Below are 26,216 nucleotides of genomic sequence, written 5' to 3'. Positions count from 1 at the left end.
ATTAATTAAATTTTTTTAAATATTACATATATTTAAACTTATTTAATATGAGAGAGAATGTAATATAAATTTTAAATTTTTTTATTTAAACAAAGATAAAATTGGAATTTTATTTTATTTTTAAACAAAATTAATAACTTAATTATCTCTTTTGATTCCAATGAAGTAGTTCACTATAAAAAAAAAAGTGAATCAGTGACAGAATAAATTTCTATCGCTAATCTGTCACTAAATCAGTGATGAAATGTTCCATTGCTAAAATTCTATCATTAATCCATTAGAAATAATTTAGCAAAAAAATTTACTCACTAACAATTTTGTCACTAATTTTCAGGATATCTTATTTCAATTTAGTGACGGAATGTGTAGTGAAAAATTCCATCACAAAGATTTTTGTTATAATTTCATCACAAATTATTTTAAAATTTATTTTATTATTTAAAATATATATTTATGTTTAATTTATTTAATAATTTATTATTATACTATAAATAGATAATTTAAAATGTTTTACTCTTTTAAATTATTTGTATAATTATAATAATAATTTAAATTGTATACTTAATTATTCTTATTTTAAAATAAAAATAAAAATAAAAATTATTAAATAAAAATTTAAAAAATTATATATTACATAGATACAAATTATAATATAATATATAATGATAATAAAATATTTTTAATTTAATATTAAATTTACTATCAAAAAATTTTTTAAAAATAAATTATAATATAAATAATTATTATAGATAAATTAATGTTACCATATTAATAAATAAATATAATGTTAAATAAGTAAGTAAATTTAAATAATATATTTATTAATATGTGTGTGTGTGGGGTTAAATATTATATATTTAATTTATCAATTAAGATTAAAGATTTTTTCAGCTCAATTGACAATAATATAGATGCAAATGCATTAAGTGTGTAAGGTTGTGAGTTTGAGTTTAGCTAAGACACAATTGAAGATAATAATATTTGACATGACAATGACAAGTGATGTGACAGTGAGGTGGCAATGATGTGCCTGTAAAGTGACACTGATCCATTGGGTGATAAGGTAGCATTAGTTCATTGGGTGATGTGACAATGATATTTTGGTCAACTTAAAAATTAGTGATGGAATAAATCTATTGAAAAATGTGTGACATATTAGTGACGGAATACATTCTGGCCAAAATCAGAATAGCTTATCCTTATTTAATAATATAAAATTGTTGTCACTATTATCTTGCTAGTTAGTGATGAAATGCAATTCATTTACTAATTCCGTCGCTAATTAGCAATAGGATTGCAAATTTCATCTCCAATAAGTTAGCAATGGTATTTTTATCAACAAAAATATTTTATTGTTAACTTGTTTAGTGACATAATTTTCACTTATTAGTGACGGAAGATTTTAGTGCTAATCAACTGCTTTTTGGTAGTGGTTAGAAATGGCTTATAATACTCCCTCTGTTTTTATTTATAAGATAAGCTACCACTTTTAGTTTGTTTTTTATATAAGCAAAATCACATTTTTCAATAGACATTTATTATAAACTTTTTAAATTATTCCTCACAATTTTATCATTCATAATCATAAGAAACAATTAATGAAGGCTTGATTAGCACAATTAATAAAGGACTTTTTAAATTATTTCTCATAATTTTATCATTTATAATTATAAGAAACAACTAATGAAGGCTTAATTAGCACAATTAATAAAGGATATTGTAGTCCAATCTTTTTTATTTTTAAACATAATTAATATAGTTAACTGATTTTTTTAACCATGTGATAGAATTTTGTTCTCCTACAAATAAAAAACGGAGGGAGTATAGACCAAAGAGAGCGCGCGCGCGCGTAGGAGTAAGTCCCAATGAGCAATAATACAATTGAGGAAAAATTAAAGAAATAAGAGATTGAGAATGATAGCATTAAAAGCTATTGTCTCAGTATTGGGGGTTTCAATGCAAATTCGAGATATTTCAGTTGGCCAAAATAAAATCTGAGAGAGAGAGAGAGAGAGAGAGAGAGAGGAATTATCAGAGAAATGGCTTAATTTATATGGAAGTTCAGTGAGCTCGTGAGCGAGGAACTTGTTCCCATGCAAATAATAATACTCTTGGTTGTCAACAATTACAATTATAAATCATATTATAATCATAACTAATATATAAAACCCAGTAGACAACCAACCCCAATACTCTGGAATTTCTCTTCAGCAATCTCTGATTCTCTACATATAATTACAATACTTCGAATTATTATCACGCTAAGAATTCTCACGCAAGTTCACGATGATGATCAGAAATAATATCCCTTTATCCCCTCCTCACTCTACAGTCTATATAATCAATGAGAATATAGTAAATGGTCCTATTCTATTCTACAACCTCTAAAATGAATCCAGAAACGACACTTTCAACCCATGTGCATCTGCAATACTTCACTGATACCTCTCTGTATATAACTGACCAACCCAACTCACAACCCTAAAACATGACAAAGCTCAGCCAATCACCTTTATATGCCTCTTACACAGATTTAGCATCTCCTTTCCTTTTTATATACCTTTCTTTTTCCTTCTTCCTTTCACTTTCACTTGTTGCGAAAAACATTATTAGAAATTACAAAATAGAAATGAGACCCCCTCAAATCATTAAAGCCACCTTCATTCTTTGGCCCATGTAAGGGAATTTAGTTGTATGTTAAGAGCCAAGACTTAAATTCTTGGATGTGAAAGCTCTGCTTCAGTGAGCACAAATCCTATTTAAAGTCAAAGGGTGTCCAACCATATTGCCATCCAAGGAATTTATCGGAAGGAAGTAACCAGAATGATCGCCTCCTGTCCTGCAGCAATTTAAGCAGCAGCAATTGACTACCTAAGGCTAGGGTTTTATAGGAGGGGAATCAGAGCTCACGCTTCAATATTATTCTTTGTAATTAATGATTTTAACTTGAAGGTATATGTATAGTTGTTCACATTAACCAACGTACGTAAACTTTTCCTTTTAGAATATTTAATTGTCTCTAAAGAAACAAACTGAAGTTACTAAAAAGTGGTATCTCTTTTGCCAAGAGAGAATTATCCTTTTAGATTAATTTAGTGTTTTGTTACTAAGCAATTAGTTTGTACTTTGTGTAGTGTATACCTAATGCATTCAAATATATACAGAAGAAAAAACAAAAGCTGCGGAGATAACGCCTGAGTCATGATGGGATAATATTCTCTTTGGTGATTATAAAAATATGAAATTATGATAATGAATTTTTAATTGGGGTTGATTCCGGAGTAGGTGGCAACTTTTGGAGCGATTTAGAAGGGAGAGGAAAAAGGTGTGAGAGAGAAGGGAAGCTTATGGATTTATGTGGGAGGTAAAGATATAAAAGCTAACTGCAACAGATCTGATGATAATAATACAAAGGAAAAGGGAATCAATGTTGGGATGTATCTGACTTTATGTGACTTTGAGAAGCTAAATCTGAGGGTTTTATGGGATAGTTTAGTAGTAATGTTTGATGAGAATGTCAGTGAGGTTCTGAATAGGAAAAAGTGCTCACCATATTCCATGCATTTTAATTAGTCAGTTTAATTCACCCCTTAATTAAACCTCACACATGCTCTAATCTCAATATTAAACCAACAATATTACTCACATGGACTCTCTCTCTCTCTCTCTCTCTCTCTCTCTCTCATGAGTAAAATAATTTATTTACTGATCCTCAAAACAACCTCATCAATATCAGACGAATAATTTCTTTGAAGACGAAATGCGTTTAATGAATAATCTTACTTTTACTATGTCTAAAAGGACAATCAATCATTAAAATGATAGCCAACAAAATATTCGGAAGAACAAATTAAATTGATATCTCACTTCATTCTCAAACTTAAAAACACTTGAAGTTGAGACTTCGAATACAGCATCTAGTTGCCTGCATGTTTTTATTATATATATATATATATATATATGTCCTCTTGAGTTAATTTAGAAAGCCTTGTTTTGATAATGATAAAAACACAAAAGAAAATTATATTAGAAACCCTAAACTGATCAGATGTATGTGGCAATATCATTTAAAAATTTCATACTTTCAGGAGGAGACAAGCTGGATTAATATGCTGTGAATCAAAAGTGAACGTTATTGGATTCATAGTCTCTCACTTACATGATATTTCTAGGAAGAATCGATATTATTGGAACCATCAAGTACAATGTCAAGTATAATCTGTTAGTCGAAACAAGCCGAGAGATCATTAATTGGGCCACTCTATTTATGAAGTTTAGAAGCTTGTCTATATATAACTGCAATATTGATATGATCACAACCTGCAGACATATATCTAAGGTCTTCATCAGGACTGATCCAATCACACTTGAAGAAAATGAAAGCTTCACTTTCAGGAATGAAAAGAAGCAAATCAAACAACCAACAAGAATGCACATAAAAGAGATGAAACAGCAAAAAAAAAAAAAGTATATTATCAGGAGGGAGAGACTTTAATTGTGTATATATATGCTACTATACCTTGTGCTTGCTTTGACCCAGCCTTAGCTCCAGATCTAGCTCTTCTTCTTTGGAGCTAGGGCTAAATTCAACTGAAGAATTTAAATTTGGGAAGAGAGGAAGAATCGACGAAGATTCCGAAGTTCTCCTCTTCTTGCAACCAATAGCTTCTTCCTTTGTCTCAATACCTCTACACACGACCAAATTTAAACTAAAAGCCAAATCAGTCTTTCCATTATCCTCACACCTCCAATCCAATACCTCTGTGATCTTCTCAGCTTCAGCTTCAGCGAAGTTTGAACAGTTCGATTTTGAAGAAGAATAGAGAGGAGAATAATTCGAAGCAGCAGCTTCATGTGCTTGCTGGGGAATAACAGAAGAAGAATTATAAGCCGGGACCATCATGGTTCCCTCAATGATTGACGATGGTGGTAAAGCCTTATCAGTAGAAGGTGAAGCAACAAGAACAGAATTAGGTTGATAAGAATTAGGGTTAGTAGCAGAACTATTATGACACGGGTACAGGAAACCCATAAAGGAAGAAGGATTTGGAATTTGAAGTTCACTGTTTTGGGGGCTTGAAGGTTGCTTGAGTCTCGCTCTATCCCTTCTATGAACATTCATGTGGCCTCCTAGAGCTTGTGCTGATCTGAACTCTCTTCTGCAGAAGCTGCAAGTGTATGATCTGGGTGGCCATATGCATCCACCAAGAGGGCCAGAAGCATCTTCTGCGAAAGCTTGCTCTTCCCATGAAGAATCATCATAAGAAGAATAAGAGGGTTTCGTGGTTGGTGAAGAAGTGACGATGAGATTAGAAGAGCTCACAGAGTACTTCCTCTTGGTCCACATCCAGAATTGACCTTGCTCCATTATTCCTCCAGAGACGAGAAGGATAATAATCAAAGGAAGTAGAATAATATTGATGATGGAATTTTCCTACATCAAAGTCAGGAATTTAAAGCTATATACGAATGCATAGTCTAAGATATAGATATATAGATGGCTTAGGAGGAATTTTTTGTATGGGGAAGGTGAAGTGGTGGGTACTCTAACTTGTCTGTCGCATCAGAGTATAGCTGACTATTTTGGGGCTTTCTGGTTGGCTTGAGAACACACAGTTTCAATTAATACTCTAACATATAGTGGCTGCTTTCTCCATTTTCCCTGCAAATTTTCCTTCGTGAGAGAGAAGCAAAAGTAACTCAAGAAAAGACAAAAAAATTAAGAATATTTTTCTCCTTGGTTCATTTAACTTTGATTGAGGTTAAAACTTGAATCTTTTCCGGCATGGGAACGGAATATTCATTTTTATAGCTCGATGGAACTTATATATATATATATATATATTTCACATATCATGACAAGTATCTAAGCAAGTGCAATTTTAGTAAAGTGGTGTCTGATAAAAATGGTTTAGAAAATTAGTGACGGATGAGACTTAAAATGTGACATGGCCACATCGTACAGACTTACCAGTGAACAAATCCGACTGATTTCTCCAGAGAGAGATCCAGCACAGAGGGGTCGTTTTGGTTTTAATTGTCCAGAAACAGATGGATCGACCAGTCTTTCAAATTATATTACAACAACCAATATTTTTAAATTTTCCCCGGACAGATAAGCATTTTTTTTAAAAAAAAAATTCTGGGATTCAATTTCGCATATTTTAAATGTTCTTCATGAATCTAAGTGGGATATTGGAACTTATTGGTAAATTATTATTACAAGAATTCCCAAACACACCTACACATAGAGACGTAGTTAATTATTTCTATTAAAAAAATATGATTAATTATTACTTCTTCGGAATCACAACACAATACATTGATAATTATTTTGCGATTTTACAAAAAGTGGGGTGAAACCTTAATTTCTTTAAAAAATTTATATCCTTTCAATTATGCCCTTAAATTTATATCCTTTCAATTTCTTTAAATAATAATAATTAAAATTCTACGCATAATTTTTCAAGAAGAATAATAGATGAATTAGAGGTATAAAAACGATCTAATATTTTATATTTTTGATCAAGCAAAGTTTTTATATGTCATATAATGTGGTACCAATGGAGTATGGAACTTGAGGATATATACAATTATGGGCTAAGCATCCATTAATAAGTGCATTTGTATTTGTGAAATGCTTTAATTTTTCTTCATATGATAATTTCAATATCCTTTATTTTGTCATGAGCGGGGTTTTAAAATATACATGATCAGACCTTGTTTTTAATTAACCTCGTCTTGACATTTTTTAGGTCTTGGTAGTACCAATGTTTAATAGATATAAATAAACACACACATTAATATTTCATTCAGCCGTAGTGGATAAATGTATGTATTCAACGGGGAAAAATGACCTTATTCGATCTTCTACGATCTTCTTAATTTAATTAGTCCTCATCACAACCACATTTTCTGGCTTGTTACATAAAAAATTATTAAAGCGAGAACTATAAAAATGAGTTTATAAAATCATTTGCGTGCGTGCGTGTGTAATCTAACGTTTATACTGCGGCTGATCTATTATCCATCACAATAAGCTAAACACGCTTTCTCGGCGAGTTTATAGTTTTCACACTCGTACAAAAAGTAAAAATTGTATCTTAACCCCCAAAAAACTTTTGTTTATAATGTTCAGGCCAGAAAACTTCTGTTTGTAAAGCCAGAAAGAGGTGCGTGTGTAAGTAGAAGTACATGCTTTATTAAAAATATTAATATTAATATTAATTAGTTCATAATTTTTGTAAATTACTTATGGGAATTGGTTTTTCCCGTAAATTAGATAATCAAGGAATTGAACTAACTTATAACCTGATTCACCACTTCAATGAATTCATCATGTAATCCAACTCAGATTCGGACAACTACAATTTGCGCCTGTTTATGCATGGGAGATAATATTACTAGTTATCTCCTGAAAAATTCATATGAAACTATAAAAATATTTATATTATATATGATTACTCAAAGCTATCAATAAGTTTCATTTTGGAAGCTACTTAATTTTTTCTATTTGTTGTATTGTTAGGGAGAAATATTCGATGCATGCATCTCTCTCAATCATTTTGGATTAATTAGCCATATATATAGTCTGTCAAAATAATTGTTTGATAGCAAATAATAATAATAATACATGAGAGTACAGTGGCACATATTGTAAAGAAAAAATAAATTAATTAAAAAAACAAGACTAACAAGGCTGGATATTATATTTTTCCTTTTTTAAAAAAAGTAAGAGTTAGGGTGTGAAAATGTACCCCTGACTTTTGAAAAAAGTACAAGTAAGATAGATAAATTTTGTCACTTTAGATTTTCTATTTTTTATATTTTATATATCTAGAATAAATAAAAATATTTAAATTTAAAAACTAATTAGATAAGTAATATTCTGGTGATCAAGAAAAGATATAAAAAGTATATTTATATAAAAGACAATTTCAACTAATTCAATATAATTCTGACAAAAAAACCAATTCAATATATTTTTTTAAAAATAAAGCATTTATATTTTCGTTTTATATTATATATGTACATACATACTCCCTCCGTTTAAAATATAAAATATTTTTAATCAAATTTTATCACTTAATAAAGTAGTTATTTACTTTTCAACTAACCCTATCTTTTCATATTTACCTCTATTAAATACCCTACAATAAATATAAAGTCATTATCATTAGGGGCACTTTTAAAAAAAAGACAATAATTATATCTCGAAAGACTATAAATATTTTATATTTTTAAATATACAACTCCTCAAAAAATGTTTTACATTTTTAAATAGAGGAAGCATATATATTGCTTGTATCTTGAACTGGGATATTAAAATTGGACTGTCTAATCTAGTTTATCTTATTTTAGTACTTTATAATGATTTTATTAGAATGTAAATAAAACTTTTTAAATAATTTTCTAACTATTATTTTTTTAAAAAAATAAAATTTAACTTGAAAATAAAAAATAAAAAACAAATCTAGCCCATATATAACTAAATTTGGACTGTTCATATTTCAGTTCATTAATGAGCATAATGTATTCGTCTTTGAGACGATGACCACACAATGCCCACAGATAATTAATATCTATATAATTTTTACAACACTTTGCTATAATATTTTTCATTTAATGATATTATAACTGTATGGAGGAACTTCTATTCAAAGATCAATTATATGTTATATGCTTCAATTAAAAAAATAACAAATGATTAAAATTTTACGAAGTGAAGTGAACTGGAATTTTGTGTCCCTCGTTTTTCTTGATTGCCACAAAAAAAAATGTTAGCCAAAAAAATGAGGATCAAATATTTCCCTTCCCTGTCAAATGTATATATAATACAAGTGTTAAAATGCATAAAACAGTTCTAAACTCTGAAGCAGTTGCATATAATTTTTCTTAATTTTTAATTTTATTTTTCAAAGCCCTCTAATGTCATTTAATTAAAAAATATTATTAAACAAAGTATTATATAATAAAACCATGACTAATCAATTTTTTATATTTTTTTGAATAGTTCAAATATTGATAGCCAAACAAAAATGTTATTATCACCATATAAAATTTTAAATATTTACTTTTGTATTAGTTTTATTCATTTTTTTATTATTAATGGTGCAACGTTTTCTTATATTAAAGGATAAATTAATCGCATCTATTGCTGGTAAAAAAAAAGATAAATTAATCTAGCCTAGTAATATTTAAAATTTTAAATATTTTAATCATGTGCATTACATTAATATAATCTAAAAATATATATAAAAATTTATCCTTTAAAACAATTAAAGTATGCATCATTGATAACAAAAAAGCATGAATAAAACTAATGCAAATGTAAATATTTAAAATTTTATATAATGATAACAATATTATTTTGGCTATTAATGCTTCAACTATTCAGAAAATATAAAAATTGATTATAAATAGTAATATTTTTATTTAATAATATTTTTTAGTTAAATGGCATTTTAACCCTTATAAAAAAATTAATTATAGGTGGGAGATATATACAACCACCTCAAAGTTTAGAAAAAATTTATGCATTTTAACTTAATACGAAAAGCTTCTTTACCTAGCAATAAAGTTACCTTCTAACCATTTTTTTTTCAACTTTTCATCGAGATGATGCATACTAATTAACGGCTTTTCATTTTCTGGGAGAATGACAATAAAGGATCAAAAAATTAAATTAAATTTAAATAAACACCAAAAGATTTGAAAATTTAAAATAAGGACCACAAATGTCCTTTTGTAAATTGGTCTAAAATTTTTCTACGATCTCATTGATTTAATTTCTTGATATAAATTGATTTAATTTCTTGATATAAAACCATAAAAATAAGAAATTTGCAAATGAAATTTAATTTGCTAAAAAGGAAAACCTTGTCAAACATATCACCACCAGGCTACTTCCAGTGATTTGGTATTCATGTACCCTTATTTTCAACTTCGACAAGATTTTGCAAATAAGATTCGCTACGTTTATGAATCAAAACAATTTCTAAGTAATGATAAGTTTTTTCTTTATAAATTAGTGTATTTAATTTCCTTGCAAATTTTTGTTTTGCGGGTTACAAATCATGAAATGCGAGTGACAAAATTTTATACCATATACCAATTCAGTAAAGGACCTTGGATTCTTATTTAAAATTTTCAAATATTTTTATCCTTATTTAAATTTAATTCAATCTTTTGATCTTTCATAGTCATTCATTCCCCCTTTCTTTTAATTTGCCCCCATTTTTTCAACTTGAGAAAGAAACTCTTGAAAATTCTAATTGGACTCAAGTTTTTGTATTCCATATGCCGTCCAACAAGAGGCAAGAAGTGAAGTTTCTGAGACTTTGAATTGAAATGATATCTGCATCAACAAGAACAATTGGAAGATGAAGAATATATGGGGCCACATAGTCTTGGGTCGGTCATAATCAAATTGCGTGGTTCATAATTTTAATTTATTTAACTCGCTTAATTTCCCCCTTTCAATTGAACATTTATATTCTTGTACTATATCAAACTTAGCTTTTTGCTTATAAAATTTCATCAAATTGACCGATTATATCCTCATTATTTTAAGGGTAATATTGTGTATATGAATATATAAAGCTGCACTGTGTATAATGAAAAATTATAGATTATTTGTTCACACTAGCAATCCATGAGACCTTTATCTATTTAATTTAAAAAGATTATGTGTTTAATAACATATATGACACAATAATAATACTAAACAACAAGAATATACTCCCTCTGCTATTATTTATAAGTCATTTCTATCAACCTCATTAATACCAATATAGCAAAAGTACAAAGAAAAAAGTAAGTGAAATTTTAAATATAACTCTCAAATAAAAAATAAAAAGCAAACAAATAATATAATATTGTTTTTTCTGTTTTTCACTCTCTTTTACTTTTTAAGGGTAATTTAAAATTTTTAATTTGAAATAAAATAACTTTATCAACTAATAACTTATAAAGTAGATTAAATTATATATTTAAAAAATAATTAATATACATGACCAGAGGAGAATAATATATGAAAGTATAAAACATTGACCAAAAAAATCTAACGAAACTTCGCAATAATTCAAGGTCACGGATGTCAAATCAATGGTAGTTGAGGCAAAATGGTATTAAACCTCCTCCATTCCATACGTAAAAAAGTCATAATTAAAATAAAATTAACTGATTACTAGATAAGTATAAATTAATTAAAGGAGTGAAAGAAAACATCCTTCTCAATCACTTCTTGTAGGTGAACATCCCTCGTGAGGTGGTAAACATTACCAAATGCTAGGTCCTGTTGACCGACACATGGTCCCGACGAAGAGAAACCAACAAGAAGTACCTATTGAATTAAAAATATATAATAATTAATAACGATAACAGTAATTACTAGTACAATAATAATATGGAATATTTGCACTGAATATCTAAATTAACTATTTTTATTTTTACTATTACCTTGCTTACTCTGTTTTGAAAGTGTCAAGTAGTGTCCAACAATTAAATATTTACAAATCACAGGGCTTTTGTCATCTGCAAACACATTAAATTTCTTTGTTTAATGTGTGATTATTTTTTTGCGTAAAAATTATGACTAGTACTATGTACTCTCGGAAGTTCAGAATAATTGAATCATTTGCTACTTGCTTTAGTTTTTTTTTTTTTTGGGTGAATGCTACTTGCTTTAGTTAATGATTGAGGTGTATATCTATTGTTATAATTTTTTTTTTAAAGGAGAATATTAGACAAATGATCAAAGACACATATACCTGCTTCTTACTGCAGAATATAATTATACTCTACGACAGAGCTCTTTTATTGTATTGTATTATATTATTCTGATAATTTCACTTAATTCGATTGTCCTCTTCTTAGAAGTCCGAGATGTTGCTTCAAATGTCTTCATTCTCTCTACTTGTATTTTCTTTTCATTAAGTTCCTTTTAATTTAAGACTCTTCTTTCTTGTTCCACACAAAATCTCTCTCTCTCTCTCTCTCTCTCTCTCCCTCACAGACTCTCTCTCTCACAGAGTAAGAAAGATTAAAATAAAGAATAATATTACCGAGAGATTGAGAGAGGAATAATTGGGTGTTTGGGTATGATATGACACTTGATGATGACCAATAAATAGTAAGATTTGGCCCCCTTTTCTGCACGTAATTTCACTTATAGAATATATATATATGTGTGTGTGTGTGTGTATATGTTTTAATTATTCAAAGATTTCTTTTAAAAAATTTGGTGTTGTAACAGTTTATCATCAAAACAACCATCATTTGTGTGATAAGATTCTCATATGTTGAAATCTTTTCATTGATTCATATACTGTATAGTCTTAACGTATACAAGAAAATAAAAGATATCTTCGTGGAAATGCTGTCGGCAAGGTCATCATCTTAATTACTGCTTAGTAATAATGACAAATAAAAAATAATATTGAAAACAGTGTAAGACAAAGAAAGCATGCAGCAACTAGTAATTTATTTTAATTTAATGCAACCCATTTGTTCACTTGCAAGACATGCGCCTCTGATAGTGCTGTAAATGTAATCAGTAAGTTAACAGAAAATTAAATGATCTCATGCATTAAGATGATGACATAATTTATTAGTATGAATTTAATCGTAGCAATCTTCTCTGCGATATTCTATCTGAATTCTGAAGACATCTTATTATTATAGTTATTTTAATTATACTAGGTAATCATTAGGTGAGTATCCCATCCTCTGCTAAATAAAACTTTAAGGAAATAGTATATAAATTCATGAATTATAAGTAAATGATTGTGAACCGTGTAACTTGTTATATAAATTTATGTTTGATATTGCATTGCAAGAAGACAGTAATTTTGGCTTAGTCATTTTGAATTTCTTCTCTCCCTTGTTTTACATGTTTTTCTGGCAAAAAAAAAATTATGTGAGGAAATTTTTTTTTAATGGTGGCAGATTTATTTTTTATTATTTCTTTCGGATGATGCATGATATGATTAAAAAAAATATAAGATTAAAAACAAATGCTTGCACTTGCACATGACAACTTGTTATATTTTAAATATACATCACATCATTTATGCTCTATTCAATAAAATTCAATAAAAACATACTATGTCAGATGACTATAAATATAAATTGATTCTGTCATTATAATAGAGAGAGAGAGAGAATATAAGAAATTAAATATACACTCTATTTAAAAAATAAAATCATTAAAAATAACGATACATAAAATTTTATTTGATTGAACTGGTATAATTTTATTGAATCAATTAAACATGAATGGCATGGTGCATTGAAAGAATTTCTCTTAAGAGTTTACTAAAATGCCTTCTATCCAATTTTTTTAGTTTTTAAGGAAATTTTAATTAAAAAAATTGTATTGAACTATAGTATAAGTAAATCTTTTGTTCATAAAAAATATTTGTATATGTAATCAAGAAATAATGGTTAGCAATGAGCAGACACAAGTTTCCTAGCTACTTTCTTATGTAACAATATGACTGGGTTTCAAACCATTTGACCAATCATTCACGACTGAGAATTTGTTTAGATCGCATCGCATGGCACTATCAATTTGTTTATATTTTAAAAAACGATGGAGAAGAAGAATATTGACAATAATGAACATATAATAAAATACATGGAATATACATTTTTATACTAATATAGACATTAGAGAGAGGACCGTTTTGTTGTTTGGAAGCATGTTAGTGTGATATAGATGGATTGAATTAAATTTTGCAGTAACTCATCAATTTCTACCAAGCACGGAATTCACAAGGAAATGATCCAACATAATTCTTCCCTTTTCTTTCTCACGTCCTATTTGCCAAACTTAGTTCATACGCAATGCAATTCTTTCGTAATAAAATCTATTCCCTTCAACTTCAGAGACTTTGTATGCTAATTAGTTTTAATTAATCTTTTATTTAGACGAATAAGAATTTAATTAATCCCTGGCTTAAAGATAAGATCTGTCCGAATCTAATTAAATATGTTTATAACATATTTTTGTACTTTATGTTAGTTTAGGGACTTGCTAGCTAGTAGCTAGTAGCTAGACCCAGAGAATTCATGCCATTAAATATAGATTCATTATATTAATTAAGAAATTGATCCATTGACATAGGTATAGCTGGTAATCCTCCTTGATAGATAGCGATGATTTATTTGCCTATGATGTTGACAAGATATATTATTCAAGATATAATTGTATATATCTTGGATAAGGAAAACACAATCATTGTTTCCTACAGGACGCGTTTGGTTATTAGAAAAAAATAAAATTGAACAGATTAAAAAAATAAAAATAAAAATAAAAATAAAATGACAAAAATGAATAGTAAACTACATTTATAAAGGAATGGGGTAATTTAATTCATGGAGTTGAAAATTATAATTCATAAAATTTTTTAAAGGTGTGATATTTTCATATTTATAGTGTACGTTAATGAGTTTATTATGTTTAGCATGAAGAGAAAGGATAATTTAATTCATTTTTGTGTTAATTTTTTTAATCTATTTTTTTATAATAACCAAACGTGATCATAGTTTTATCAAGTTTTGCTTTTAGTTTTTGTAATTCTTTTTCAATAATTTCAGTCCTTATATAAGAATTGAAAATACTAAAACTATAGGACCTAAATAATAAATGTCACTCAATCTTGTTAAAATTATAAAGATTAAAGACACTAAAAAATTATAGAGATTAAAAACAAAACCCGATAAAAATTACAGTGAATGATAATTGTGTTTTTCCCTTTGGATATAATAGATAGCTTTTAATTAACGATTTAGATAACTAGTCTTTCAAAAATAGATGAATCTTAATGACCATTGAGATGAATTCTGCCATATATATAATTGTTCAAGAATTATACACTTCATGAATGAAATATTTGAAACCTAATAATTTTTTTCTAAATAGGCAAGTTACCCATTTAACTTATTTATTATGTAAATTATTCTTTTAATTTTTTAAAAATGGTTCAATTTGATTCCTACTATTAATAAGAGTTAAATTTAATTATTAGTTGACTAGAAAATAATAAAAAAAGTACCTTAAAAGTTACAGTAAAGGACAAGAAAAATTACCACAAAAAAGATCAAAAATTTTTGGTCATTTTTTAATTATTTTTAAAGTCCTTTTCCATCATTTTTTAATAGTTAATAATCAAAATTAACTTTTATTAATGACAGTGTTTATATTCACCTTATTCAAAAGTTAAAAGAATAATTTATACAATAAGCAAATTTAAAATCTATGATGCTATTAGATCTAAAATTTGAGAGTAATTTGTTTATTTACTTTAAATTTTTCCATGCTTATTGCAAGTGAATATGTCCTTCAATTCATTTTTCATTTTTTTTTATCTCCCACCGAAAATCATATATGCTATTGTTGAATGTTGTGTGTTCTATATATATATATATATATATATATGTTTGTTTACGAAAAAAGAATTGCTAGTTAATCGAGTAGCAATAAAACATTCCACAACAGTATATATTAAATGAGATGTACACTTTAAATTGATCATAATAAAGGATTAACTCTTGTATTTGTTATATCCATCATGATAATATGTAAACATAAAATTCTCGGAGAGTCTCAAAACGGTCTAATTTTTAACTTGGTCAATGGGCTTGATACCGTAAATTACTCCAACCAAGTTCCGTTTGGTGTTTTTGTGGGAAGTCATTCTGAACAATCGGTTATTCTAGAATTCCATCAAGCCACTTAACTAATTAATGAATAATTAGTTTATCTTTCAAGGAAGATTATAAATAAAGCACTTAATTAAACACGCTTCAACGCAATAGGATCGGACCAACAAGAGTTAAGAGGCATCATTGCCTTCACTGATCAGTTAGGCTTCAACAATTCTCTCTTGTTTTATATTCCCTTCCATCTTACTTGAAAGAACTCTTCCCATGATCCTTGATACAATTTTTTAAAAATACTCATAAATTTTTCACTGTAAACCTTTTCATTTTTTAAACTTGCAATTAAGAGTAATTTTAAATAATATCCTTAATTGGGCTAATGAAATTTTTAATTCCTTAAATTTGCTTCAATTATTGATTTAGTTCTTCAAGTTTAATTTTTATTAATTCAGTTCTTTACCTTTTTTTTTAATTATCATATTAGACCCTTAATTTTAAAACACAAATTGACTCTTAAATTAATCTCATATGTAAAGTATGTTAATAACTTAATATGTATATGTAGCTAAATGAGAGTAAATTGGCTCTTAAATCAATTTAATTCTAATTAGTATAATCCTTTTATATTGGGTTTTCTTGTTTTATTTTTTAAAATTTCAGAACTTATTTTTGTTTACTTAAATAATTATACTTTTTTATATTAATCTACATGGTTGCCATCAATATTCTATTATCTATGTTAGCAGATTTTAACAATGCTACCTCCTCTTTTAATAATAAGGTCTGGATTGATAACCGAGGTAAACTTAAAGAATCTAATTAATAAAAATTAAACTTAAAGGATTAAGTAAATAATTGAAACAAATTTAAGAGACTAAGGTTTTTATTATCGCTTCTTAATTTATGTATAGTTAGAAATACAAATTGGATTTGTTGGGCTGATTATTGGCTCGTTTTTAAAAGCAAGTCAACACAAGCTAGCCCACTTTTTTATTTTTATTTTTCAAATTATCATTAAAATTATATTATTTTGCTATTTCTTTTTTAGATGAGGTGCTAAAGAAATAATGAGGTGGCTAGCGATGATGAACTGCAGCAAAACTCAAAAACTCAACACTAGGCAGGAAAAAAAAAAGGAAAAATAGGGATGCTGCGCCCAAATTTAACTACAGGTGGGAAGGAATGACTGTAAGCGTTGGTTTTGCCAAAATATGCTTTAAGATGGGATTTTGATAATATAATAGCAGCTTTATATAGTAGCCACTCTCTCCATTTAAAATTATAAAATATTTTTAATTGAATCTCACATCCCAATAAAGTAGTTACTTACTTTCAAACTAATTTTATCTGTGTATATTTTTCTCAATTAAATACTTTATAATAAATATAAAATCATTTATCAATAGGGATATTTTTGGAATAAAGATAATAATTACACTTCAAAAGACTAAAAATAAAATATCTTATATTTTTTAATATTTTATTATTTAAAAAATATCTTACATTTTTAAATGAAAAAAGTATCTATTTTTAATTTTGCGCAGCCAAATAAATAATAACTCATATTTTTAAACGAATACAAATTTATTGAGCTGGCCCTAGCACTCCACGCTTTTTGAAGCAAGCTAGCCCACCTCATCCCTTTTTGGTTCACTATGTCTGTATATAGCTTGTATGAAACAGGTTGGCTTGCATTCTCAACTTCAATTGAAAAATAATTATATGTCCAGGATATAGCTTTATTTAACTCCTTGAAACAGGCATGGCAAGAAAGGGTAAAGATCATGTGAACGGGATATGTTCCTTTTAGAATAATAATTAAGATCATATTACAAGTTTTAAGGCCACTTTGACCTAATAAATCAACTTTTTTGAGGTAACTTGATGGCGCAAGTCACATGAGATGGAATTACAAGTACGTTAGGCACTTTTAAGTCGATAATCAACTCATTTATTTTTGACATGGTTTGATGGCTCAAGTCATGCAGCTTTGTGAAAATACAATAAAGATTACGGTCACTGTTATTGATATCCAACGATAATAAACAAACTGCAACATTATTTGAGTTAATAATACACTTTCAAAACACGAGGAAAGTCGATCCGCGATATCAATAATAAACCTGTTTTGCAAATTTAACGCTTGATGGAAAAAAGGCCACAGCATTTTCCTCCACCACAAAATCCAAAGTTCCTCTTCATTTCATAAAAGCACACCTATCTCAAATCAGAATCTCCAGACAGAATAGTAGTGATTAAGCAAAGAATTCTCCTTCCTTCCCTATGTCATCAACACTGTAAATGTGCAAAATTGCCATTTCCTCACAGCTTCAAAAGACACAAGCACTTTAAGCCAATGAACCACCTTCTTGCACTTCGGTTTCTCTCCATCTTCAGCAACTAGATTATCATTAGGTAGAGGCTCTAAATTAACCATCGTCGTCTTCATATCTAGAAAAACCTGCTACAAGACACAGGCTGTATATCGTCCCTGATTTGATGGATGGAAGTGTCGAGATTCTAATTGGACTTGTTCTTCCTTAGCTGCAAAATATGCAATAGAGGGCACATAATATCCATTCTGTAAAAACCTCTGGGAACCTGTGGATGCCACAGAAAATATATCTCAGAATTCAAATGAAAGTTTCACCCGCCAAAGAAAAAAACCGTACTAATCAAATCAGGCAATGCTTCTATACCTCAACAATGAAACAAGCCCACATGCTCTCAGAACGGCTTTCTAAAACACCTTTCAAGATGGTAAGCTCCATCCGTCGGATCACATTAGCAAGTTCCAAGAAAAGGCCGTACTCACTGCATATCACCTGCAGACAAAACATGACAAGCAGTTCGGTCAATGAATCCTTGAATACTATTATCAGAGGCCTCTTTAAAATAGTTGAAGTTTTTCAATAGAAATTATCAAAGACTTCGCATCCAATTCTCTATAACCAAGAGGAACGGGTTTAATCCTGGTGGCCTTCATTCTCGTCTAAATTTAAGTTCCAGCATAAAAATATAATGGGTTCTCAATTTATTCACACCTAAAGTCCAATGGATTTTTGAGACATAACGTGTTAGACATTACAATCAATCTATTTATAAGCCTAATGATGAAAAGTTCCTTGACAAGTGATAACCAGTTAACTATCAAATCTGACATGGCTTGGACCATTCGTCAACGAAAAAATATGCAGACCTCTATAAGCACGTTCCCTGAGCATCCAAGTTCTTCAATGATAATGGGGCATACTTGGCGTTCACTTTCAAAGTCAAATGCATAGCTCCTTCCTGCATGGTTGCCATTGATTTTCCGTTTACTGGACTCAGGAACCTATAGTAAGATGTAACCATTCAGTATCTTTTTTGACAATATAGTATTAATGTCCTATGTAACACTAGCACTTTTGTGGATTAAAGATTAGGGTTATCATCATAATAAATGTTGTTTATACTAACCTCCTGAAGCAAGCATCGTTCGAGTTTTTCAGCCTGGTCTGTCATATTTTGCAAGTACAGCATGTGCTTTATTGTCCGTTCCAAGAGGTTGTCAATGCTACACTGTGAATCATAACACCAAAGAAAAACATGTTATAAAGTGCAAAAGGAACTCCAAACTTTTTAGCTTTGGTACTGGAATATATCAACTTACCCTGGCACCATCTGGGACAAGGTCCCTCAATTCCTTCATCCTGTCCATGATCAACTGTCTATCCCTAGGTCTTGGCCTTTTGGTGTTCCCAACTCTGGCTCTCTTCTTGCCAGTGCTGGAAAGCTTCGGTCCACTTTTAGGCTGCACAAGACCATAACCCTTATCCTGCACTGTCTCATCAATCAAAACGCTTGAATTGCCATCAAAAGATCTTGATGTAACAAGGTTACTAAAATCATCCGTGCACTTAGCCATAAAGTCAGGCGCAATACAATTCTCATGATCTGAATGATTCACTATCAAAGTGCTTTCTTCTGGATGACTTTGTGGAGGAATGGAAGTGGTACATTCTCTTGGCAAGGTTATAGGAGGCTTAACATCATTGGCTACACTCAATGAAGAATCATCCAAGGCATTCTCTAAATTGCCCACAACAGCATCCAAAAGATACAGAGAGTCACCTTCATTGAGAAACTGTAAATCTTTAACAGAATCTTGCCCTTTCCCATCGAACATCAGAGTTGAGCTACTGCATGTATCCTCAACAGAGAAATATTTCCACAGAGATTCAGCTGTCTGTCCAATAGCAGTGGGTCCAAGTGCTTTATATAAGTCACAATGCAAGGAAGCATCAGATAAACCACGCACATCATGACAATTTTTATGATCGGTATTGGTGCCTCCAAAATATTGCGTCATATCTTTATCAGAGTAAGAGCATGTTCCATTTGAAATCTCATCAAATAATCCCGCATTGTTGACCCACTGAGAAAAAGCCAGTAATTTTTCTCCCGTTTGGCTCAAATTCATGTCCACCTGACCTATGGGTCTTGGATCTTTCAAAACTCCTATGTCCAGGGAACTGATATCATTTTTGTCTTCGTTTTTGACAGTATCAAATTGATCTTCCCCAAACATGCAGCACTCCTCGTGAAGAAATAATGGCACTGTTGGATATAATATCGTTGAACCATCTATACTGAGTGATGTGCTACCAAAAGGTTCATCTTTCAGTTTATTGTTTGAAATAGGAGATACTTCATCCAAGTCACTCATAAGGCAATCTTTTAGGGATGAGAATAACGGTGCTTTAATATCAATATCTGAGCTAAAAAATGTAGTATTTGACACCTCATAACACACAGGATTGAATTTCTCCTTGACATTGCCAACAAATATTGGGTCTTCAGCAACCTAAAAAGGAAATGACAGATCAAAGTAAGCTGAAAAAGAATAACACAACATTTGCCATATAGACAACATGCTTGCACCAACTAACACACTCATGCATGTGAAAATAACATAAGCATCCCACCATCCCAGCTCTTGGCAGACAAGCATACTCATAGAGGGATATCAAATGGATTGTAACATCAACCTCAAATTTGCACCGAAGAATTCTTAGGTTTTTCATTTATCACGATCTCACACAGTGATAGTTAAATCCAAAGTTTGTCTAGTTGGAAGACCAAAATATAAAACAAATACACACCGCTTCAAATGAACCAAATTGCAAAACTCCATGTGGAAGAACTGGTACAAGCACAATAGTCTGCAAAAACGAAAAGGATTAGAACTCCAAACCTGTTTGAAAGTGGCCCTTTAAACAGTAAGCCAACAAGATTTAGCAAGGCATGCGTATTGTAGTTAGGTTGAGTTGACCAGGGCAATCAGTAGTACAAATGCCCAATGCTTTGTAACTCATCACCAGAAGCAAAAACATCACTTTAATCATGGCATCAATAAGTCATATATTGAGAGATTTTTACCTTTATGCCAGATGCAAATTGAAGAAGCCATTCGTAGGGACACTGCAGGGATGAAAATACATTAGGTATCCATATCAAACAACAAAATATATAGAAGAATAAAACGCAGAAGTAATAGTGGTTCGTAAAATCTTGTGATTAGAATCTCACCTCAGAGATCATGTTAATGTTGAAATTACTTGTGAAGACATCCTCACAGAAAACCCAACAATGAACCCCTTTAAGAGCTATTTCTCCAACAATCCTGACAAAATAAATATGACCTAAAGTCAAGTTTGAAAGTGCTTTGTACATGAATAAAATTCCTCTATAATACATATTAGCACAATAACCAATATAATTCATTGATACCATTTATGTGTCTAGATGGGAGCTACTTCATTTTATATTACACAAAGAAGCAATACTCAGAACCGCCTGTATGTATCAATCAAAATCTGCCCAACAACAATTTCAGATTTGGTGGTTCAATGAAAAAAAGAAAGAGAATGCCCTGAGGATCCAGCCTTCAATGTTATGCTCACAGTTTCTCATCCTAGAAATATTCATTCAGTATTTCTCAATTTTCAACCAAATAAGATAGATGATCTTCATATTTTCCGAGGTCAGTCTCTGAGCGCGCATGTCCATTTCCATGAGTAAATTGCCAAATAAAGAAAAAAAAAACTCATAACCACAAGCATTTGTACATAAAGAAATAAGGTTTTACCCCTCTCCCAAAATGTACTTCAGATTAGACATTTGAGTCATGAGTGGTTGAACTAAATAAGCTCCAGAATCACCAGTAATTTCATTACTTGTAGAGAAGACAGAATCTGAGGCTTCAAAATTAACTTCACTGCAGATGCTTTCCACAGCCTCGTTTGCTTTTTGGCAACCATAGTATCCATCTTCCCAAGTCAACATCCTAAATCAATTAAGTAAACTTGTGTCATACTCACTACATCTAAGTTTTAACTGTATCTATCATTTAACATAGAAAAACTACAAGCACGACTGCTTTCTCAATCAGATTGATAATTACAAAATATACAAATTATGATGCTAGACATTAATCTCATCAACTTAAATAAAAAATAATCTCATGTGTATATATAATATGCTCAAATGACTTCTGATATGGTTAGTCCAGGACGTGGCCAAAAGGATATCTTGAACATGAGATGCTAAAATGTGTCCTGCAAATGGATCTGCAATTTGATATAGGACATGGGGCCATAAATGCATAAACTGCACTCTCAATTGCATTCTCTATCAGGAGGTGTTTCTTTGATACAATAAGATAATAAAACATATGCAGAACATAAAATAGCTAAAAATCCACACAATAGCTTCCCGCCATGAAGAAGTATAATGTGAATCTATAGTCATCTAAGGTCACTGATTCGCAGCTAAAAATCCACACAATTAAAGCAAAGCAGCACAAAGCAATTTGCAATCAAGACAGATCAGTTAGAGTTATCTTATATCCTCCTACGCTATTATTGATAATATAATCCTTAATACCCAGCTAAACCTCAGAAAATTACAACTAAACTAGATACTTATTATTATGATGGAAAATTACATCAACTATTGTATAACAGAGGCAACAAGCCTCGTTAATCAACCAAAAAAAAACAGAGTAAAAGCAAGAGGAAGCAGCTCTGAAGTCGAGGAACTCACATTGGAGGATAGTGATTAAGCTTCCAAAACACAGCATAGTTCCAATGAGTATAATCACAAAGGCGTTTCAACAAATGCTTTGTAGAAGTGGTTTCCATTCAATTTTCGGGAAATTTGCTTAGTGAACTAGAATCAGAACTAATAACAGCTTCTGCATCACCCCCTAGCTACCCCGGTATGAACCTCGTCCTGCTTGTTTAATCCATAAACCAGCTCTCCTTTTAATTGGTGGCTCCGTTGTACACAGGAGCAAAAGTACCACCATAGCTTGGCCCCAACGAAGAATTATGAGAAAATAAACGTAAACAGCCGTCTTGTAAGTAAGCCTTAACTGTCACGAATCACCGGGTATTTCACTTTCCCAACCAATCCACAAAATTCAAAGCAAAACTCTCAGAAATCTCTTGGTCACTCACAACGGCCCCTGCGAGAATCAAAGCAGTAGAGGGTCAAACATATCACTTCGTTATAGTTATGATTTAGTTAAATATAAGAATACTTTTTCAGTGTAGGAAATAACCTCAACATCAATTATTTCACTCAGATTTTTTTTTTTAGGTGACTTTAGTGCTCAAAAAATTGTTCTCATTACATTAATTGCAGCATTTCACAGATAGTGAAAAAGATAACTTACAACCCAAGGAGGAAAAAGAATTCGATAGGTCAATCATAATTAAGCCTTCCAATGGTAAAATAATTACGGAAAAAAGAGGTAAGCGCCTGAAGAAGAATCAAAATGGGCACGCTTATACATATACACACGGACAGACACACAAAAAGACGAGCTGATTCAGCTGTTAACAACCAAGAAATCAAAATTTGTTTCTGCTTCATTTTCTCATCGACCGAACAAGACAATGAATGACGAAACCGCTTACCGATGCCACTGAAGATGGAATCAAGAAATTTCTCCAATCGAAAAATAATTGGACTCCATTAGAGCAGTATCTAGGTGAATCCTCCACCTCAGATAAGGGATTATCAAAATTCAAAGAAACTGAAGAAAAAAGTGAAAAGCATTTTATCTCTTCCACAGAAGAGTCTAAAACCCAACTCCCCAAGAATCTTCAACTTCAACGAAAACAGGGCACCATTTATTATTATATAATGTAGTGGCCACCGGCCCGCCAATGATCACTGCTCAGTGCCCAGTGCGCACCCTCCGTTGGATTGTTCATCTTCCCGGATTCCAAAACTTTATTAAACAGATTTTGTAAACGTGTTGGAGAGAAAGTGGAGTTCGGGTCCCACAAACAGTGAAAGAAGTTTGATCATGAACTTGCAGTACTCGAGCGCGTGGAAAAAGGAGTGTTTGCCATTGGTCAATCTTCCCCTCGTGATGCTCTCGAATTTCCATTTTCTCTGATGACCAAGGAGAATCATCGTTGGCATCTCTCCCCCATCTAAAAATATAATATATTTTTAATTAAAATTTATTTTTAATAAAATAATTATTTATTTTTAAATTAATTCTACCTTTTTATATTTATTTTTATTAAATATTTTATAATAAATATAAAATTATTCATCAATAAAAATATTTTTTAAAAAAATAATAATTACAACTTAAAAAATTAAAAATATTTTATATTTTTAAAATATATTTTATATTTTTTAAAAGAGATTGTAAAATAAATTTTATAATTAATTATGTTTAAAAATAAAATAAATTTTTAATTTTACTTTTATTAAGATAAAAAATTTTAAATTTATAATATATTCTCTCATATATTTAATAAATTTAAATAAAAAATGTTAGTAAAAAAACATAAATAATAGCGCTCCTTCAAAAGTCTTATGCTAAATATCATCAATCCTTTTTAAATAGTGTCAAATAAATTATTTTTTTATTAAAAAATACTCTATAATATGCTTTTAATTTTTTTAACATGTAGTTAATGCATTTTTTTTAAAATAACGTTAATAAATAAATCACTTGGTGAGATACCCTGTTAAATAAGAATTAATACTCCTTTTATTTAAAAATATAAAGTATTTTTAACTAAATTTTACCCTCCAATAAAATAGTTATATACTTTTCAACTAATCCTATTTTTTTTATATTTACTCTTATTAAATACCCTACAATAAATATAATAGTCATTATTAATAAGGACACTTTTAAAAAAGGTAATGATTGCACTTTAAAAGACTAAAAATGCTTTATATTTTTAAATATCCAACTCTTTAAAAAGTGTCTTATATTTTTGAATGAAAGAAGTAGGCGCTAGCAAAAAAATAATAAGAACAAATAGGAAAAGATTATATCAATTTAATATAATTAATTAACTTATTAAGAATGTAATTTAATTAAAAATAATTTATATTTTTTTAACAAAGACAATATCATAAAGATTAGAGGGAGTAAGTTATAACTTTTAATCTTAGCACCTTAGTTACTCAAATTCAAAAGTTTTCAAGATTATAAATCATGGGCTATTATTCCTAACTGTAGTGATGCTTCATAACAATTATCACATTCGGTTTTGAAGAATTTTTTTGAAAAAATGATAATTAAGAATCTCATAAAGACATTAATAATAATTGTAAATCTTAAATTATTAAAATCATAATATAACATACTATAGTCCTTACTTGCAATTAAAAAATATGAATAATCAGTTAAAAAATCTACTAAATATATTTAGAATTATTTTTAACATCAATTGAGAATTGGTAAAATTCAGTTGTAAATCCTAATTTTTGCTATTAATATATAAATAAACTACTTAGAAAATCAAATGAATATACTTGAAATTATTTGTATCATTGCTTGAAAATTTAATTATGAATTGTAAGTGCTTATAATTTTTTTGCTGCCAATATATAAATAAATTGCTTTGAAAATATGCTAAATATATTTGAAATTATTTGTAATACCATCAATCAGTTGAAATCTTACAAGAATTAGTTTTGAATTACAAACTAATTACTTTTGATTTTTTGCTGTGGCTTAAGAAATCAACAAAAGTTAGTTGATAATTTTTGAAGTGTTAGTTAAGAATTTACTAAAATTTATTGTAAATCCCAAGCCAATCAACTAAATATAATTTATTATAAGTAAGGATCATAATCAGTTATTAAAATGTTAATGATTCAAGATTTAGAATTATCATTAATATTTTTATAGTGTCTCTAATTGTGATTTTTAAAAAAAAAATTGACAACTTCACTTTGTCGTTCCATAAATAAGATATTTTTTTTAAATAAAATGGTTTTTTTTTACCAGGAAAAAAAATCGTTTATAACTAATCTACTGTTTTCAAATAGTTTCAGAGTAATTTACTACTACCCGTTAATATTATATCTGAAATTGGTACTTGAATTTAAAACTGAAATGTAGTATGATCTCTTGAATGACTTACTACGATGGTTTATTAGCAGACTTCCGATTTTGCACAATTTTTAAAAAGAGTTGACTTTAATCATACGTGTAAATTATCCTGTTTAATGGGTACGACGAC

General features: G+C 29.4%; 2 protein-coding genes across 2 annotated transcripts; both read right to left on the bottom strand.

The window, feature by feature from the left end:
- Positions 1–3,983: 3,983 nt before the first annotated feature.
- LOC129289629 (zinc finger protein 10-like) lies at positions 3,984–5,573 on the bottom strand. Its single transcript, XM_054926430.1, has 2 exons — positions 4,520–5,573; positions 3,984–4,320 (listed from the first exon to the last, which is right to left on the bottom strand). Exons 1-2 carry the CDS (start codon positions 5,366–5,368, stop codon positions 4,156–4,158), a joined length of 1,014 nt encoding a protein of 337 aa, XP_054782405.1. The 5' UTR covers positions 5,369–5,573; the 3' UTR covers positions 3,984–4,155.
- A 12,092-nt stretch (positions 5,574–17,665) lies between these two features.
- LOC129288599 (transcription factor LHW-like) lies at positions 17,666–23,892 on the bottom strand. Its single transcript, XM_054925247.1, has 11 exons — positions 23,631–23,892; positions 22,753–23,176; positions 21,797–21,994; positions 21,238–21,331; positions 21,088–21,129; positions 20,811–20,870; positions 19,319–20,512; positions 19,126–19,227; positions 18,866–19,000; positions 18,366–18,491; positions 17,666–18,267 (listed from the first exon to the last, which is right to left on the bottom strand). The coding sequence occupies exons 2-11, from the start codon at positions 22,848–22,850 to the stop codon at positions 18,187–18,189; spliced, it is 2,130 nt and encodes a 709-aa protein (XP_054781222.1). The 5' UTR covers positions 22,851–23,176; positions 23,631–23,892; the 3' UTR covers positions 17,666–18,186.
- Positions 23,893–26,216: the final 2,324 nt, after the last annotated feature.

Source organism: Prosopis cineraria, unplaced genomic scaffold (genome assembly GCF_029017545.1).
Source record: "Prosopis cineraria cultivar Desert tree isolate PC_DT_omini unplaced genomic scaffold, ASM2901754v1 PC12, whole genome shotgun sequence".
Classification (NCBI taxonomy): Eukaryota; Viridiplantae; Streptophyta; class Magnoliopsida; order Fabales; family Fabaceae; genus Prosopis; species Prosopis cineraria.
Note: the sequence above shows the minus strand (reverse complement) of the source record. Positions and strands in the feature narration are given on the sequence as shown.

Excerpts from the sequence above, each read along its gene's own strand:
- LOC129289629 (XM_054926430.1), bottom strand. The coding sequence starts at position 5,368 with ATGGAGCAAGGTCAATTCTGGATGTGGACCAAGAGGAAGTACTCTGTG. Across the intron at positions 4,321-4,519 it reads TGGGTCAAAGCAAGCACAAG|GTTGTGATCATATCAATATT; the intron begins GTATAGTAGCAT and ends ATATGTCTGCAG.
- LOC129288599 (XM_054925247.1), bottom strand. The coding sequence starts at position 22,850 with ATGGAAACCACTTCTACAAAGCATTTGTTGAAACGCCTTTGTGATTAT. Across the intron at positions 19,228-19,318 it reads TTGTCCCAGATGGTGCCAGG|TGTAGCATTGACAACCTCTT; the intron begins GTAAGTTGATAT and ends TATGATTCACAG. Across the intron at positions 19,001-19,125 it reads AACGATGCTTGCTTCAGGAG|GTTCCTGAGTCCAGTAAACG; the intron begins GTTAGTATAAAC and ends ATCTTACTATAG.